The 16,444-nt window shown below is 35.9% G+C and overlaps 3 protein-coding genes across 3 annotated transcripts in view; all 3 read right to left on the bottom strand.

Annotated features, from left to right (window-relative positions):
- Positions 1-2,825: 2,825 nt before the first annotated feature.
- On the bottom strand, positions 2,826-5,771 carry LOC112451845 (eclosion hormone). Its single transcript, XM_025011751.1, has 3 exons — positions 5,728-5,771; positions 3,383-3,481; positions 2,826-3,282 (listed from the first exon to the last, which is right to left on the bottom strand). Exons 2-3 carry the CDS (start codon positions 3,477-3,479, stop codon positions 3,116-3,118), a joined length of 264 nt encoding a protein of 87 aa, XP_024867519.1. The 5' UTR covers positions 3,480-3,481; positions 5,728-5,771; the 3' UTR covers positions 2,826-3,115.
- Positions 5,772-6,790: 1,019 nt separating this feature from the next.
- On the bottom strand, positions 6,791-9,712 carry LOC112451843. Its single transcript, XM_025011749.1, has one exon. The coding sequence runs from the start codon at positions 9,710-9,712 to the stop codon at positions 6,791-6,793; it is 2,922 nt and encodes a 973-aa protein (XP_024867517.1).
- A 557-nt stretch (positions 9,713-10,269) lies between these two features.
- The window catches only part of LOC112451844 (peroxidase), a 21,572-nt gene continuing 15,397 nt past the window's right edge, over positions 10,270-16,444 (bottom strand). Inside the window, exons 9-17 of the mRNA XM_025011750.1 lie at positions 15,789-16,030; positions 15,353-15,485; positions 14,872-14,999; positions 14,694-14,803; positions 14,289-14,381; positions 13,945-14,114; positions 13,712-13,820; positions 13,298-13,391; positions 10,270-11,233 (exon numbers count right to left, since the gene is read on the bottom strand). Of these exons, the coding sequence (XP_024867518.1) occupies positions 11,105-11,233; positions 13,298-13,391; positions 13,712-13,820; positions 13,945-14,114; positions 14,289-14,381; positions 14,694-14,803; positions 14,872-14,999; positions 15,353-15,485; positions 15,789-16,030 (1,208 nt within the window). The 3' untranslated portion in view covers positions 10,270-11,104. The remainder of the gene's footprint in view (positions 11,234-13,297; positions 13,392-13,711; positions 13,821-13,944; positions 14,115-14,288; positions 14,382-14,693; positions 14,804-14,871; positions 15,000-15,352; positions 15,486-15,788; positions 16,031-16,444) is intronic.

Raw genomic sequence — 16,444 nt, forward strand, 5'->3', positions numbered from 1 at the left:
ACGTTCGCCGAAATGGCGTCAAGTGTCGCGTATCGCGTATTAGGATCGCCTCGATCTCGATCTCGTCGACGACGCCTCTGTCAGACTTCTGCAGGCACTCCGGACTCCGGAGTTTCTCGTCAAAGTGTCGGACGTTCGCCGAAATAGCGTCAAGTGTCGCGTATCGCGTACTAGGATCGCCTCGATCTCGACCTCGTCGACGACGCCTCTGTCAGACTTCTGGCACTCCGGACTCCGGAGTAGATCGAAATCCTCGTTTACTTCACGCCGTCGTTCGCTCGCCGAAATGATGAAAGCAGTCCAGACACGATTGTCGCCATTCAGGTATGGTCCTATAATCAGCTGCGTTGATATTTTTTGCGTTCTCGATCATCGTTGTATCTTGTATCGAAGATACTGCTCTCGAGATTCGAGTCGCACAGTTGCATAAAATGCCGGGTATACTCACTATGGACTGTGCGACGTGCAACGCAACGGTTGCTGCAATTTTGACACAATTGTTCGTTCCGGAATAAGACGTACTCGCTAGTTGCAGCAACCGTTGCGTTGCACGTTGCAACGGTCCTAGTGGAGTGGCCGGTAAAAGAGTTTTGTGTTTGGTTAGGTTTAATAAGCGCGCTGTGTGCGAAAGATAAATTCTTATGCTGCTGTGCGTCCGAGAGAGAGAAATTTATATAAATTGCTTAAATCTTTGTGTCTCTGCGAAAGTAACTTATGACAATCAAATCATACATAATTTTTTTTGCTTATTTTTTATATTTCTGTTAAGTCAGTTAAATTTTGAGCCTGCTCGTTAGTTGAACTTATTCTTGCACAGTTTATCTTTTCTCCTTTTCTCTCCAACGTGAAAAGAAAAAGAGGAAAGATGAACCGTGCAAGAAGTTCAGCTAAAACAAACTAGGCCTTATATCTCGTGATAATTCTAATTAATTCTTAACCATCCAGGTGCGGTCATAGTAGCTCTACTACTTTGTCATTTTAAGATATTTCGTTCATACTTTCCCCGTGGAATTTCATCCCCTCTCTACCTCTCCTTACACTGTTAAATTATTAAAGGATAAAATTTAAATTAATACCTTAGTTAGAGTTAAATAATATTTTGTTATTTTTAATCAGCATTGTGTGTTGAAATTTATCGTTTTAACACAAAACAGGATTATTATAACTCCATTGATTCAGTTAAATTAACGATATATTGAGTAGGAGTTGTGGTGATCTAGAATGGTTAAAACTGACTCAAATTGAATATAATTGTTGGCACTACGAATTTAACAGTGTAACTTTCTAGCCGATCGAGAATAAATTTTGAAAGTGTTTGCTGCAAATTTTGTCGATAGAACATCAGTAGAAATATAACAGAATCTGCTAACAGAATATAATAACAGATTGATTGCAGAAATTGTGCAAAGTCTGCCCCGTTTCGTAACCACTTAAATGATATATATTTTATTCAAATTTTACGAAATGATAGATTCTGCTCCGTTTTCGACAATCTGCTGTTAGATTATATCGGCAGGCTCTATCGGCAAAACACGAGTTTAATGCGGATACAAATAATGCCGGGTCTATTGCGATATCCGAGCAAATGTATTGTCAATTTGTTGTTATATGTATATTGCGAGCAATTTGTTGAGTTGTTCCAGCAATGATTTTTTTCGGATGTGTAGTTGCTTACAATTTTGTTAGTTATTTATATTTATATTAATGAAAAGAATCTATTAATAAATCTATTAATCTATTAATAAAAAGTTAACCGGTCACGATGACCGCACTTGGGTAGTTATACGATATCGTACGATATTTTACCTGTGGATGGTTAAGGATTAATTTACATTAAATATGGCTAAATCTAGGCTGATACACGTATGCTATTGCGATATTACTGACGATCTATATATCGAGGATTTTCGATTATCTGATTTTACTGAATTTTCTGAAATTTTGCGCACAATCTTTCAAGTAATTGTCAACTTTTTTTGTCCAAACAACTGAATATTTTCTTCAGACAGTATCACTTAACGATGTATTTACATACTAACTTAAAATCTGATGTGTGAAGAGATACATTTATGTGTAATATGGTATCTATGTAAATATTTTTAATATCCGACTTGACGTACATTATTTGATAGATTTGTTGGATATTTTGTCAGACAAAGTGCTTATGGTTCTAATTTAAATAATTTTATTGCACATTAGCTTTTAATGTGCACCAGTCCAACCAAGAATTTACTATAAACATCTTAACAAAAATATATTCATCAAGCATATAGTTCAGATTTTCAAGTTAACTTATTACATTTCTAAACAATACAATAAGCAAGACTATATTGAATTTCTAAATTATAATTAGAGACCGGAATGCGGTGCCATTTTCCCCACTTCAAGGGTGTGCTAGCGGGCGAGCGCCGTGAGAATAATTACATAAATAAATAAATAAATATATTTGCTACGTTACACCGCTAGACTGGCGCGGTGTAGAGGGTACTCCTTCTCGACTGCTAGCATGCACGCGCTTGGAATAGGGAAAACGGCACCGCGATCCAATCTCTAGTTATAATAACATAATTTTTTGTAAATCGAGACTTAAGAATTATTTTGTTTCAAGTGCTTTGATGGTTTTATTATAAATAGTAATTTAATTAATTACGTTAATACAACAATGGTTAAAAAGAGAAAAAATTTTAGAAAAAATCAGGTATTTTGCAATAATAAAAGGTTTATAAAATTGAAAGCTTAGAATTTAGCAGCATTTAATTTTTTGTGATTAATAAATGTAATATTAAAAATTAGCTACTTGATATCTTTATATAATTTTTCCGTTTATCATTATTAATTTAGTAGGTAACTTGCAATCTTGAAAAATCGAAATAATTCGTTTTAAAATTCATATTGTCATACTTTCGATCAGAGTAGCACAAGCTTTTACAGCTTTCGTAACAAAGATTATAAATCTGCACACACATTACTAGTTTTATTCTAGCGTACGACAAAAATAATTTACGCAAAATTTGCATTTTCCTACATGGTATACAATTTGCACGGGTTAATATTATAACGCGTAAGTGAAAATGTGAAATTGAAAGAGTCAAAGAGTTCCTATAGATTCTGAGGATTAATAATCGTTCTCGGCCTCTTGAAGGAAAGGACGAATGGAGTACTCGTCCTCGCAGTCCGGAATGAGCTTTCCTTTATATTTCACGCAAAAGTCGACGCACTTCTGTCCCATGAAATACGTGCCGAACATCTTTGTGCATTGCGCGCAGTTTCGTATGCAAGCACCTGTACAAAGCCGGTTTGTACAGACTAAAGGGGATATCCATGACATCTCGGCAACGATTCTTAATATAATTGATTAAACGTAACGTAGAGATTTACTTACCGATATTTCGCTCGGCGTCAGTCGTAGATGCCGTAAAGCAGAGTACGGCGAAAATTATGACAAGCAGTACGATGATTCGGTTTGACAATTTTGACATGACTGAAATAAATGTAAGCATTAATTCGTTAACTGCGAAAGGATTAACACTCGAACATATTATACGTACGTCCAGCAATGATCGAGATATTGGCAATAATAAAAGCGAGTAAAATTCTCGATTATTCGAGGAATAATCGATTAAGGCACTCAGGTTTCCCTTCAATCCGCGAATAAATCTTTTGCCAATAATCGATTAAAGTTTTTGTTATTTTATGCTGATTAATGTGGTTAAATCTTCCCGGTACGGAATATTTCGGTTGTTGTTAATATTAAAATAATAAATAATAAATAAATAAATGGGAGGAAGTCCAGATTGCTAAGTAAATTATTGAACGCAGACTTAATGAGAGATCTATTTAATGCTAGTGGTTCTGCGACAAGAATTTTTTTGGTACGGGTAAAGACCACAATATTAATAATATAGCGCTAAAGAGTTAAGGTTTGAAGACCTATTTAGATGAAAAAAATTTTACGTCCCGTAGAAACTTGGTTCTATTTCAAATTCTCACTACATTGTATAAAATCTTCGCTTATATTATATGAAAACATGAAAACTTGTACAGATGTAAAAAGTATCAAGTGTTGTGTAGAAACGATAAAAGAGAAAGTAAGTCTAAATATAAGTGATGTCTTACAACACTTGTACCATGTGATATTAAAACTACATTATGAATTCTATTCGAGCCGTTCTTACAGCTGAATATTAATAATGCATAGATCTAAATCATAGACCTTTAATTATTTAGGCTATGCATTACTGGATTGCGCGTACAATGTCTGCCGTTTCCAAGAGATATGATAAAGTAAATATATATCAAATGTTAATGAATCGCTCTTATTAATGCTCGACATAGATATTTCTTTTTTTTTACCTTGCAACCCTAAAGGGGAACAAAGAATCTATCTATTTCTTTTTTATTCGCTCTTTTCGATATGGTGCAATCTGATTGAGCCTCCTTATTAGGCCCAGTTTTACAAGTGTCGGTTAACTTTTAACCTTAGATTAACTCACTCTTTGTCTCCTTCTAACGTCTCTCTTAGAAAGAGACGAAGAGTGAGTTAATCTAAGGTTAAAAGTTAACCGACACTTGTGAAACTGATGGGCCTTAGGCCTGCAAAGATCAAGGCAAGAAGAGTTTATCAACCGAGCTTTCGGCGGAAGGCGGAAGAATTGGGTGTGGCGCGGAAATCGGAGAATTTTTTATCCGTATATAATAACAACTCCGACTGCTCATTTGCATTTACTACAGGAACAAATACTCCGAAGAGTACGAAAGCGCGAAAAATGATCCTTCGTTCGTCTCGCACGCTGTTTTGCATTTCCGGTTCGCAATTAGTGCATACTCGGGAGGAAGGACAGAAGGAGAAACGACATCCGCAATCGAATAAACTTTCAGGGATAACTCGGATATTAATTTCTCTCTCTCTCTTTCTCTCTCTTATCAATAAGAGAAAAAAATAAAAAATCTATTAAACACGCGTGTTCACATACCATACGCGGCATACGCGGTGCGCGATACGTCTTACTTGAGGCCGTGAGGCTCCCGTGAGGCCGCATGTCATCGGCATGTGAAAACTCGGGTGCGACGTTGATTGGGTGTTATGGCGCAATTACTCCTTTGATCACACGACGAAAAACAATGTATAGACGTGCTGTCTGCCGCGATGCGTCGTCGGGACGCTACCGAAGGTTTCTCGTCAGCTTTTTCTTCGTGCCTCGTGCCTCGAGAGAGCAGCGCGCGTCGTCGCCACTTTTTAATATATACGTTCATTTATAACCGGAATCTCTTCGTCGCGCTTCCGCATTCGCCTTAACGGCCACATTGTGAACGCATAAACATAATAAATATGGATGGAAGGTATCTTGGCTTTCCGTGATGTCGTCAGTCTCCCTCTCTCTTTCTCTCTCTCTCTCTTTCTCTCTCTCTCTCTCTCTCTCTCTCTCTCTCTCTCTCGATCTCTTTCTCTTTCGCTCTCTGTCTCCCCCTCTTTCCCACCAGGAAGCACTTAAGGATTCAAGACCAAGGATCGCGCGGACAGCGTCCGATATCGACGTTAACGCACGTTGCACGAACAATAATGTTGATCGATCGGGGCAACTAATTGACCGGACGACGCGGTGACTCTCCTTAGCACGTGACGAACGGATTGACGGACTTCGACGAGAAACGTTTTCTCATCACTCGCGCGAAAAAGAAGAGACGAATTTTTAAAGATACTTGAGAATATAATTCTCAAACCTTTACCTGATCGATACGGCAACTTGCGAGAAGGTGAAGTTGTTGGAAATGTTAAAGACCGACGAATGACACTGAACGCACTTCGCCGGTCTTATATATCCGCAAACGCCGGATTCAACCCTCGCGCTAGGGAAACCCCCGCTGCTTATCTTCCTTTAATTCGATCTCTTCAATTTCCTGCACTCAGCGTACGGCAATGTCCTATGCGCTTTTATGGACGAACTATATGTTACGAGTGGCTTTTGCAATTAAAAATACTGTTGAATGCGATATATTCTATATACCTTGCTTTTTTATACAAGCATTTTTATCTGTAATTAACTGTAAGATTCAAATCGTGATTATAATATGACATTTTGTGACATGCTGTAGCATTTATTTTATGTAATAGATATTTGCTTTAAGAGAAAATATAATGTTATAAATATGTTTATAATTTAAACAACATGAGTTAAACAACTACTCAAAAGTTTTGTTAGAAATTTTATCTTTTCTTAGGAAGCTATAAACTTTACTGTTGATTATAATATATTTTTATTGTAATTAGTTAAACATAAAAGCAGTTTATTTACAGTATTTTTATTAACAAATGTTTTATTTAAAAATATACTGTGAATAATAAAAGAGACATCATAAAACTTTTTGTTTGTTTGAAGTATTGCATGTACTATAATTATTTTTGTATTTTACTTTGTCTTTTCTGATTAAATTTTAAATTAAAATTTTTTTTATTTTCCATTCTTTTTTTAGATATACTTGTTCTATAATACTTATTTTTATATTTTAACTCATTTATTTAACATAAATCAAATAAAATACAAATACAAATTGAAAGCATTGTTATATAATATATTATCTATATTTAATTTCTAAGTGGTAATTTTTCTCTAATAATAAATGTGCATTGCAACAATATATACTATTATAACAATAAAACAAATACTATCACATAACAATTAATCCAATTATAATGACATTATTATAATTAATTATTTATTCTATCTAATTCTGAGCGACAAATATGTAATAACAAGGATGTAAGTTTAACACATAACATTTAATTTACGTCTTAAGCTTCTTCTTGCGAGTCTTCTGTCTCTTCTTCGTTGTCCTCATTTTTTTTACGAGGCGATTCGTATTCCAAACTCCAAAAATTATTATATTTAATTGGTACTGCTTCACCTTTCTCAATCATTTTGTTGAGATTATCGTCTAATCTGGAAAAACGATCCGTCTTGTCTAAGATACTCGACAACGTTTTACGAACATCTTCTCTGTTTCTCGATTCTTCTTTTTGTCTATCTTCTTCGGCCGTCGAATTATCTCGCAACTGGCGCAAAACATCCTCCGTAAAATGATGAGACAAGAATTCGTTTTCCGTGTCGACGGTTTCGGACGATTCTTCATCGTTGTTCTTTTCGAAAATATGCTTAAAGAAGTCTTTGTCGTCGTAAGGATAATCTTTATCGATTTCTTCGCTCTCTTTCGTTTCTCCCTTCGCATTAAAATTAGCGTCCTCTTCTCTGTCGTTCGTCTCAGCTCTATCGTCGGAAGCGATTCTATGATTATCGTGGTAATCTTTATTCTTGACGATGTAATCTTGCAATTGTTCTTTTGGATCCGTGGCATACGTCTCTTCTTCAGATTCCTTAGTGCGATCGGGATTTTCCTTATGTTCTTTTGAATCCGTGTACGTTTCGACCTCTTCGGACTCCTCGGTGCGATCTTCTTTATGATTATATTCCGATTCTTTATCATTGCTCTTTCCAAAAATATGCTTAAAGAAATCTTTATCGTCATAAGGATAGTGATCTTTATCGATTGTCTCGCTCTCTTTCGCTTCCTTCTTCGCGTAAAAGTCAGTCTCCTCTTTCGTCTTGTTTCTGTTGTCCAAAGCGATTTCGTGATCATCGTGGGAATCTTCGTTCTTCGCGAAATAATTGTGCGATTTTTCTTTTGGATCTGTGGCGTAGGTCTCGGTCTCTTCGGACTCCTCGGGGCGATCGGGATTTTCCTTATGGTCGTATTTCTTGCTAGAAGTAGCTCGTATGCTTTCCAATATAGGGTCGTTTTTAAAGAACTCGCTCCAATTAATTGGTTTTTTATATTCATTTATGTCAAAGTCAACGAAATCCGAGTTTTCATTCTCCTCGGACAACGCGGATTCTGCGGAATCTTCTGCGGAACGGTGAATATCGTCGTTCGTAACATTCTTGGTATTATTGCGCAACTTGGTATCTTCGACATTGTAATTGTCGACGCATTCGGCAGAATCTTTATTTTCTGTGCAACTTGAATGCGAGTTGTTTGCGTTCAATGAGGTGTCCGGCTCGTTACTTTCAGCATGTGCCACTTTAATCTCAGCACTTGGAGACTTTGAAGAGAAATCATCAGCGCCGTGGAGCTGTTTAGGGCTATAATTGTAATCGCTATCGTCGTATTCTTTGTATCTCGCTGCAGTTGCGCTCTGATTACTTTTGTCTAAGCTGTCTTCCTTTTGGTCGGAATAATCTGGTACCTCTACATAGGGTATGTTTGAAGGATCATATTTCGGAGTCGTGCCTGTCGAATAATTTTCTGCGTGTTTCGCTTGATCCTTTTCTTGCGAGTCTTTGTCGACGGCACTCTTGGTCGGCGAGAGTGACGAGATAGCGAAATCTTCTTCAGATGAATACGGCGGTCCTGGCTCGGTGATGACTTCCTGCGATGAATGACGCGTTTCGTTAGCGTTACTATATTCCGTCGAATTATCCGAAGACGAATGGGTGACGTGTTCAACCTTATCGGGGAATTTATTCAAGTCGTCCACTTCGGAAGCGCTATTTACGAGTATAGGCACGATCGGATCGTTACTTAATTTTGCTATGTTTACAACTGGAATTTTCTTAGGTTGCCATTGAGTTTTATTCGCAACGGCCCAAAAGCCTGATATATAAGGACCAGAGTCGGATATTTCTGGTGAATTTATCGTATCCGTGATGGTACCAAGTGACGGTTTTTTGTTCGTTGTTTGCACCTGCTTATCTCCTTCGTAATTGACTGTTTCTTCTTGAACGCATGGAGTTGAAGCTGCGTCATTTTTCGGGATACTCGCGTTTCGTTTAGAACGAGCCTTTGTGTTTCCGTTCTGCACCTTAGTCGCATTAATTATATCCCAGATGCGTTTATAAAAATCTCGTTCCGGTTTAATATTGGGATTTGTCGCTTGTAATTTATCTTCCTGCGACTGCGAGGCTGTAATTCGGTCTTTATCAGTGCAGGTTGAATTATTCTTTTCAGAATTATTCTCTAAGGAATTGTAACCGCTGATAATATCGGAATGAGGACGGGTACCGTTAATGTATTCCCAAATACGTTTGTAAAATACAGTACTTGGAATCGCTACATTGTTCGCTGTTTTAAGATCAACCGTATTTTTACTTTGCAGTCGTTTTCTCGTTGGAGGAGTCCTCATTTGTCGTTTTCTATGATTGGGTTTCGGATAACGAGATTTTTTACTTGAAACAAAAGTTTTTCCCCGTTGAGTATGCCGCGAATCTTTAGTTACAGTCGAATTATTTCTCGATTTGTAAGACGAACGTTTTGAACGCTTCTTGCCAATTATTTTCTGAATATTTTTTGCTGCTTCCAGCATTTGCGCGCTGTTCTGTCGTTTCTGTCGAATGGCCTCGACAACTGTTGTAATTTTGATGATTTCCATATCAGGAGACAAATTCACATTTTTATTTTGATTATTTGTAGGAGAGACTGTCAACGACATAATTTGTTTATTTAGAAATTTTTCTTCTTGCTGAAGTCTTTTCTGAGGCATTTTTGATCGTTGCGTGAATTTTTTCCACGTAGCAGGATACGGATATATCCACCAAGGCTTGTTCGGCTTCTTTTTTAAACTGGTTGCTGTAGCTTTTTCCATGGATTTTAATTTACGATTGAATTTATATACCTGCTGTAATGTGGGCTTAATCTCAGATGCAGCTTGCGCCGATTTCATTATGGTATCCTGGAAATGATTGAGTAACAATCAGCGATATTGTATATTGTAACATTACATTAGATTACAAATCAAATTACAAATCAACATTATTCAAAATAATTTCATTAATGTTACAAAAAGCAAGTATTCTACCAATATAATAATATAATTATTTTACATGCCATAATGATACATTATTATACATTAAATAAGTAGCAAAAATATTTTTTATACGTATATCGGATCGCACATTGTCGAAAATGCGTTTAGAAAAATACTTGATAGGTAGATGTACTTACATTAATATTTTGTGAAAGCGGTGAGGAGCAAATGAATATCACGGTTCCGTATCTTGCATGTAATTCTCGCAGCATTAAGCTGTACCCGTGCATTTTATACTACCGTGTAATAAATCGTGCCGTTATACATATTATACAATGATCCTAAATTTAATAGATCTTTAAACGTGTGATATTTTTATGAGCTACCAACTCTCTCTACTAACTCACGTGCAATTTCTGCTCGGTAAATTGAGAGTAATACAGAAAAATAAATGAAGGTTTATTAAATGGCATTCTTATGAAATTGACTTTATTTGTTGATTGTAATTATGTACAAAGTACAATACAAATGGTAACTACATCATTACAGTGGCGCAGAAAATATACATTTTGCTCGTAGATTCGAATAAAAAGCAAGAGATAATTTCTGAGCCACTGCGTGTGAATATTTATATTTACATTTTGCTTATTACAATAATGCTTGAAGCGATAATTAATCATCATACAAAACTGTATATCATACATTTTTTATTAATGTATTTGTTATCTCACTGTAGGATTGTCAGTATACTATTGACAAATAAATAAGATTTTATTCCATTTCAATTAAGCAAACGTACATGTGCTCACATACTTGGTAACATTGCGTTAACGCGTTTGAAAAGGAAATTATCATTCTTAAGAGACTTTCAGTACATAAATTATATACGTTAAAGTTACTACTAATAAGTGTCTAAAGCAATAATAGAAAAATAATAACATCAAGTTTGATCATCAATAAGCTCAGTCATTGTTACTGCGATAGATCCAGCAAAACGTTACTTGAATTTTCATACTTCATGAAAGAGTACTCCCTATTGTACTCCATTGTGAACAGTGTAGACAGAGATATCTGAATTATCATTATCAAGTCTAATCGTCGAGCATCCAAGAAAGATACTTCATAAGTGGTACATGTACGCAAATACACCGTTATACATCTCGCTGTATACATGGACGGTCGATCGACTGTATCTCCACGTTTGTGTTGCGCTTCTTTAGATAGTGCAGCCTCAAAGCGCAGCAAATGACGTATATGGCGGCAGATATTTTGCGATCAGGCGCATTTGTCCCCCGCGGTGCACTGCGCTTATTTTCTCGTGAAGCCCAGATAGGAAGCAATGCCGTTAATATTCTCAAAGAAGATTCGATAAGCTTGCTGCTTGTCGTAGTGCTCCGGCACCATCGCCGGTTTCACCGGACGCTCCTCCACCCATCGCTATAGTACAATAGGCAATTGTAGGTACTGATGTGTGTGGTGCATGGCAGTCGGCGGGGAAATGTGGAGTTAGAACGGTAATATATACGATTGCGCGTTTGTCAACAAACGCGATCGTCTGATTCTGAAAGCTGTGTATGTCCGAGCACACGATATACTTTACCTGTTATTAGTACCAGATACTGGAGGGGGGTGAATGTAAACTAGGAATGCAAGATGATGTAGAAGAGAAAAGCACAACACAAAGGAAACTGAATTCCATATATCGTTTAATTTCATATCAAAGTTGTGCTATATAGCGTAAAAAAAGAATATATTTAAAAGCGCGGATAATATAAAATTGTAGGCAAAATGCTGAACGTTTTCACGCCTACATCGGGGTTTGCATTTCTAGCGAATGATGTCTGAGTATAATCTTGATGAGTTCATTTTTAATGAGTGGTTTAATGGATGGCATGAAAGAACACGCGAAATGTATAAAACAGAACGATAATAAAAAGTTTTATTGTTCGAAGTGTTATATTCAAAAAGATGGCACTTACATAATTTTGTGTATAATAGCGAGCAGTATTCTCTGGACAAGAACATTATAGAAATTCCAACTTACAAAAATACACCATTCGCAACTGTAATCGAGTACATAGTCAAATGATCGTGCTTCGCATTAAATAGATTAAAAAAATTTTTATGTTCAACAATATATATTTTTTTAATGTACTTCAAAAGGCACAGAATATGAAGTAGACTATTTTCAATGTGCTTCGATCGAGAAATCAAGGGATATTAACTTCACGAAGAATATGTATTGGAAGGACTAGATATTAAGCTAAGTGTTATAAGTGTCCGCGATGCTGAAGAGATGGCGATAGATGGTTACGTGCAATTGATTGTAATTTGCTATGTACAAAGAGTGTACTGTTACCGAGTGTAGTTTTAATATTGTAAAGTTCTTATAAATTGGACGTAATATTATCGAAGATAAAATAATTGTAACGGTGGAAGGAAATTACATTAAATGTATTCTAAAAAAAATATAAAAAAGAAGTCGTCGCTATATTACTCAAAGTTTGAATAATAAAATACTAAATGCAATATAAATGATATGTAAAACAACATACGAAAAAATTTTACAATTAAACATTTAAATACGATACATTTAGATCGAATAAAATTATCTGCGAGTTGAAGTGCAGTTTGCAGACACTTCAGCATATTAATTGCTATACATGTATTTATTAAATAACACTAAAATAAAATAAAATAATAATGGAAAATTCTGAAGCTTATACATGAGAGAAAATCCAATTATATGAAATCTGTGCAATCATACGCGGCATTCAAACTGTAATATTACACAGTCACAAATAACTTTCGTATATATGAGAAGATCAAAACTGAAACTTGACGTATAAATAGCATTCTATTATCTATATTTTGAATAGTGAGTCTGTTGTTATGTATGAAATTCTTGTTGCCTTTTGTATGAAAGTGTACATGAAAGATAATGCACGTTGCATTCTTACTTAGGAGAAGCTATATGTACATTCTGTTGATATAAGGATTACTATGTGAAAGCTAAAGGTGTCCTGTAACTTTGCCAAGGGTTTAGGGTCGATGTCGCTTGTGTTATCTTCGATTAATCGAGTTATCAGTATTCTACGATCCAAATTGGAGTTTACTATCGTAATGATTGCAACAACACGTCTATGAGTTATTATCAAAAGTGTCAAATAAATCGGGATCGTAGTTTATGAATCGATATTATGAACAGCTCGAAATGTCGATTCGAGTATGACTGACACTGGCCAACTCTGTCGCACTACGATTTAATCAGTTCGTTCGACTTAAGCCTGACTTATCGCGTCTGTTTGCTCTACTTCAACACGTGCGTGCCTACGGGGTGGTCGTGTGTTATAGTGCCTAAGGGTTGGGCTTCTTGGCTCGTGGCTCGGTTGGTTTACGTGGTGGTGTTCGCCTAAAGGCACTCTGTTTATATCTAGATTGGTGAAACAGACTCTCCTTTTATTTCCCCAACTGCCCATACGGGTCTGCTAGATTACTCACGTATTGCGCGGCGTGACTCGTCGCCGGGAATTCGGCCCATTTCGACAAGTCGATGCCGGGTAGAATACCGCTGCGACATGGGACTCGAGGATTTCTGTTATGACAATTGCAGATACATATTATATTACATAGACGAAATTAGTTGTTTAATATAATGGGTAAAATAAATACGTAATAGATATAGAATATATTAATATATATAGTAATAATAAATATTTTTATGGACTCTTTTCTTTACAATTTCTTTACAATAAATGAAGTGTAAAGTTACGATACTGTGGCTATAAATATAATTTTTCTTTGGCTACACTCATAAATTAGAATGTTAGTCGTTAATTTTGGTTATCTTTTTCAACTTTTTTATATTTTAACCAACAAATTGTTATTTATCATTTATAAATCGTATTCACTTACATTTCGTGATCTGGAAGAACCATCGGATAGATTTGTACCGTATCGATAAGATCGGTATTGTCGCAAATCAATCTGGCGAGTTTCGTTTTTCGAATCTCGTTTAATTGTTCTAGAAAAGTGAAAGTAAAAGCGATTTTAGAAGGTACCGCTTCTCGTTTATACATATCGAATGGTTGTCGCGAGTCCTTGACTCGCGCTGCTCCCACCGGAAAGAGAATTCGAAAGGGTCTTACCGAGAGTGAAGGACGACGGCTGGTTCGGCAGCTCGTACCAGAATCTGTCTCCGCGGCGCGAATGACTGAACTGCGTGGCAATCAGACAGGCGAAGGTTGGCCCGAGCATGCTACCCGGAAGCGGTCTTTCGGATACACCGCCCGACCATAAATCGACGTCCGCGGGATGTCTGAAAAGGAGCTCGGCTAAGATAAAGTCGTTATTTTTGAATACGTTATTTTTTAGCGCGATTGGTCCATTGACTGAATAATGAGATACAACTGAATAATGAGAAACTTGACCGATTGGTCTTTCGGTACTCCGAAGGTTCCGCTACCGACTTTCACAGACGTGTAATACTCACTCGAAAATAGTGCTATATCGCCTGACGGTTTCATTTGGCATGGAACCGAACAATTCTTCGAAGGTGTTCGCTTCGGGAAGGCCGCAGTACTTTCTAAAATTATAAAATTACGAAATTATAATTATTTAATAAAATATACATATATACTTTATTATAAAAGTATATTTTTGGTCATGTATTTTAATTTTTTGGTTGCTAGAGAAAATTAGTTGTCTCGACGACTAAATTCTCCGTTGGTTTTATCATCATTCAATTTTACTTCTATTTGTTCCTCTGTTCCGTTCCATTTATCTAGATTTGCTGTGTACTTGTTATACAGAAGATTATTACGGAACACAGTTATCGCTTTACCTGCAGTTAGTTAAACAAGCTTGTTAGTACAAGCACAGTTTAGCAATAACTCACCTGAATTCCATATAACTTGGAATACCAAACTCGCGGCCGCGTTGCATGTTAAAGGATACCAAATCCATTCCGAATTTTGCTCCCGCTTTTTTGAAGAGATGATTCGTCACCTGTAAAGAACAAACCGTGTAGTACAGCATAGTTGTATATATCCTATTTGTGTTAATCATTGTTTTACTTCTTGCGTTATAGAATCATCCATAGCCTGAGCGACTTGGTTCATCAAGCCCATGAAATATTCGTCAAATACACCGGCCCGATATAAATCATAAGGGCGTCTTATCAAATCTGAGAGTCTCTTTGAAGCTATAAAGATAAACAAAAATAATTTGCAATTAGATTTGAAGGGAAAAACAAAAGCTAGGCACTCTAACGAAAAGTTGATTAAAATCATCTCATTATTTATAATATTAAATTTTTTTTATCAAGGTTCGAAACAAATTTCAAAGTTTATTTAAAATAATAAAATTTTAATTTATCTATTTAGAATTTAAAATTTATCTATTTTCTCTTAATATGTAGGAGCGATTTTAATTTAACCTAAGAAAAAAGATTTCAAAATTATTAGAGAATTTATATTTGAGAAAAACGATATCTTCTGATATGATTTGTTTATGCAATGTAACCTTGTTGTGCAATTATTATATATTGTCGCTTACCAATAAATTTGTGAGCTTTGCTCCATCGTTCTACAGCCGTGGGCAATAGCGAATGACCGAACCTAAAGGCAGCAGCGGCGAAAGCGTCTATTACGCCTGGATTTATGCTTGGATCGTATCCATTCCAGTATTTCTATGGAAAATTGATATTTTAACGTCAACGCGGTTATTAGCGTTTATCAAAGGCTGTCCAACACAGTTAAAAATATACAGAAAATATATATCATTAAATCTCAGTTATTACGACAACATACGGTTACTAGAAATTTTTTTCTGTGCATTTGAAAAACAAATTACTTGGCTTATTAACGATCTCCTTTAAAGTTACCTTTATTTATGTATACAGTGACAAATTATGTATGTCTCTACATGTAATTTACGCGTAATATTTATGCATTTTGTTTCATTTTATTTCAGTGTCGTTAGTTCAACTCACTTCCTTCTCGAGGAGAAGTCCGAATTTCTCCATGACATCTTTGCCGAGTAATATCGGGAGGAACTCGTTATAAGTGATGTGTTGAATTTCCGCGATGACGATGCGCCTAGCTTCCTGGAAGAGAATCTCATCGTCCCAGTGCGGATTCACGACAGCTAACACTTTGGCAAGCCGGTTATGCTCTCGCGCCAGTAAAGTGTGCATGCAGGTAAGTACCAACTGTTCGTTTACACGAATCTCACCTATAAGTAACAGATGTGACCGATACAATATCAATTCTGCTTAAGATTCTAAAAGGATAATTAGTTCTCGCGATGGCAAATATCGATATTTTTACAAAAAGAATCCGATAATTTTAAAAATTCCAAGATGGTTAATTAGCTTAAGAGATTTATTAAAGTATTAGACTTTGAGTATAATGATTCAACACAATATAATTTATTGAATTATGTATTATAAAATTTGAAGACTGCGATGCGTCAATGTAAACTAGACAGAGTTTTTTAATGACTCTTTGTCATCCTCAATTAGTATTTTTTCCATATCACGAATTATTAAATTATTGCATTGTTGCGTTCTTGCATGTATATCATAGATAATATATCATAGATAGTAGTCGTGACAAATCAATCGCTTCGCTATTGCTTGAGAGGAGC

Source organism: Temnothorax curvispinosus, unplaced genomic scaffold (assembly GCF_003070985.1).
Source record: "Temnothorax curvispinosus isolate PA1 unplaced genomic scaffold, ASM307098v1 QBEX01002664.1, whole genome shotgun sequence".
Taxonomy (NCBI): Eukaryota; Metazoa; Arthropoda; class Insecta; order Hymenoptera; family Formicidae; genus Temnothorax; species Temnothorax curvispinosus.

Bases quoted from the DNA above. Each gene is read 5' to 3' on its own strand.
- LOC112451843 (XM_025011749.1), bottom strand. From the start codon at position 9,712: ATGAAATCGGCGCAAGCTGCATCTGAGATTAAGCCCACATTACAGCAG.
- LOC112451845 (XM_025011751.1), bottom strand. From the start codon at position 3,479: ATGTCAAAATTGTCAAACCGAATCATCGTACTGCTTGTCATAATTTTC. The intron at 3,283-3,382 runs GTAAGTAAATCT...GGCTTTGTACAG, and splicing joins TGACGCCGAGCGAAATATCG to GTGCTTGCATACGAAACTGC.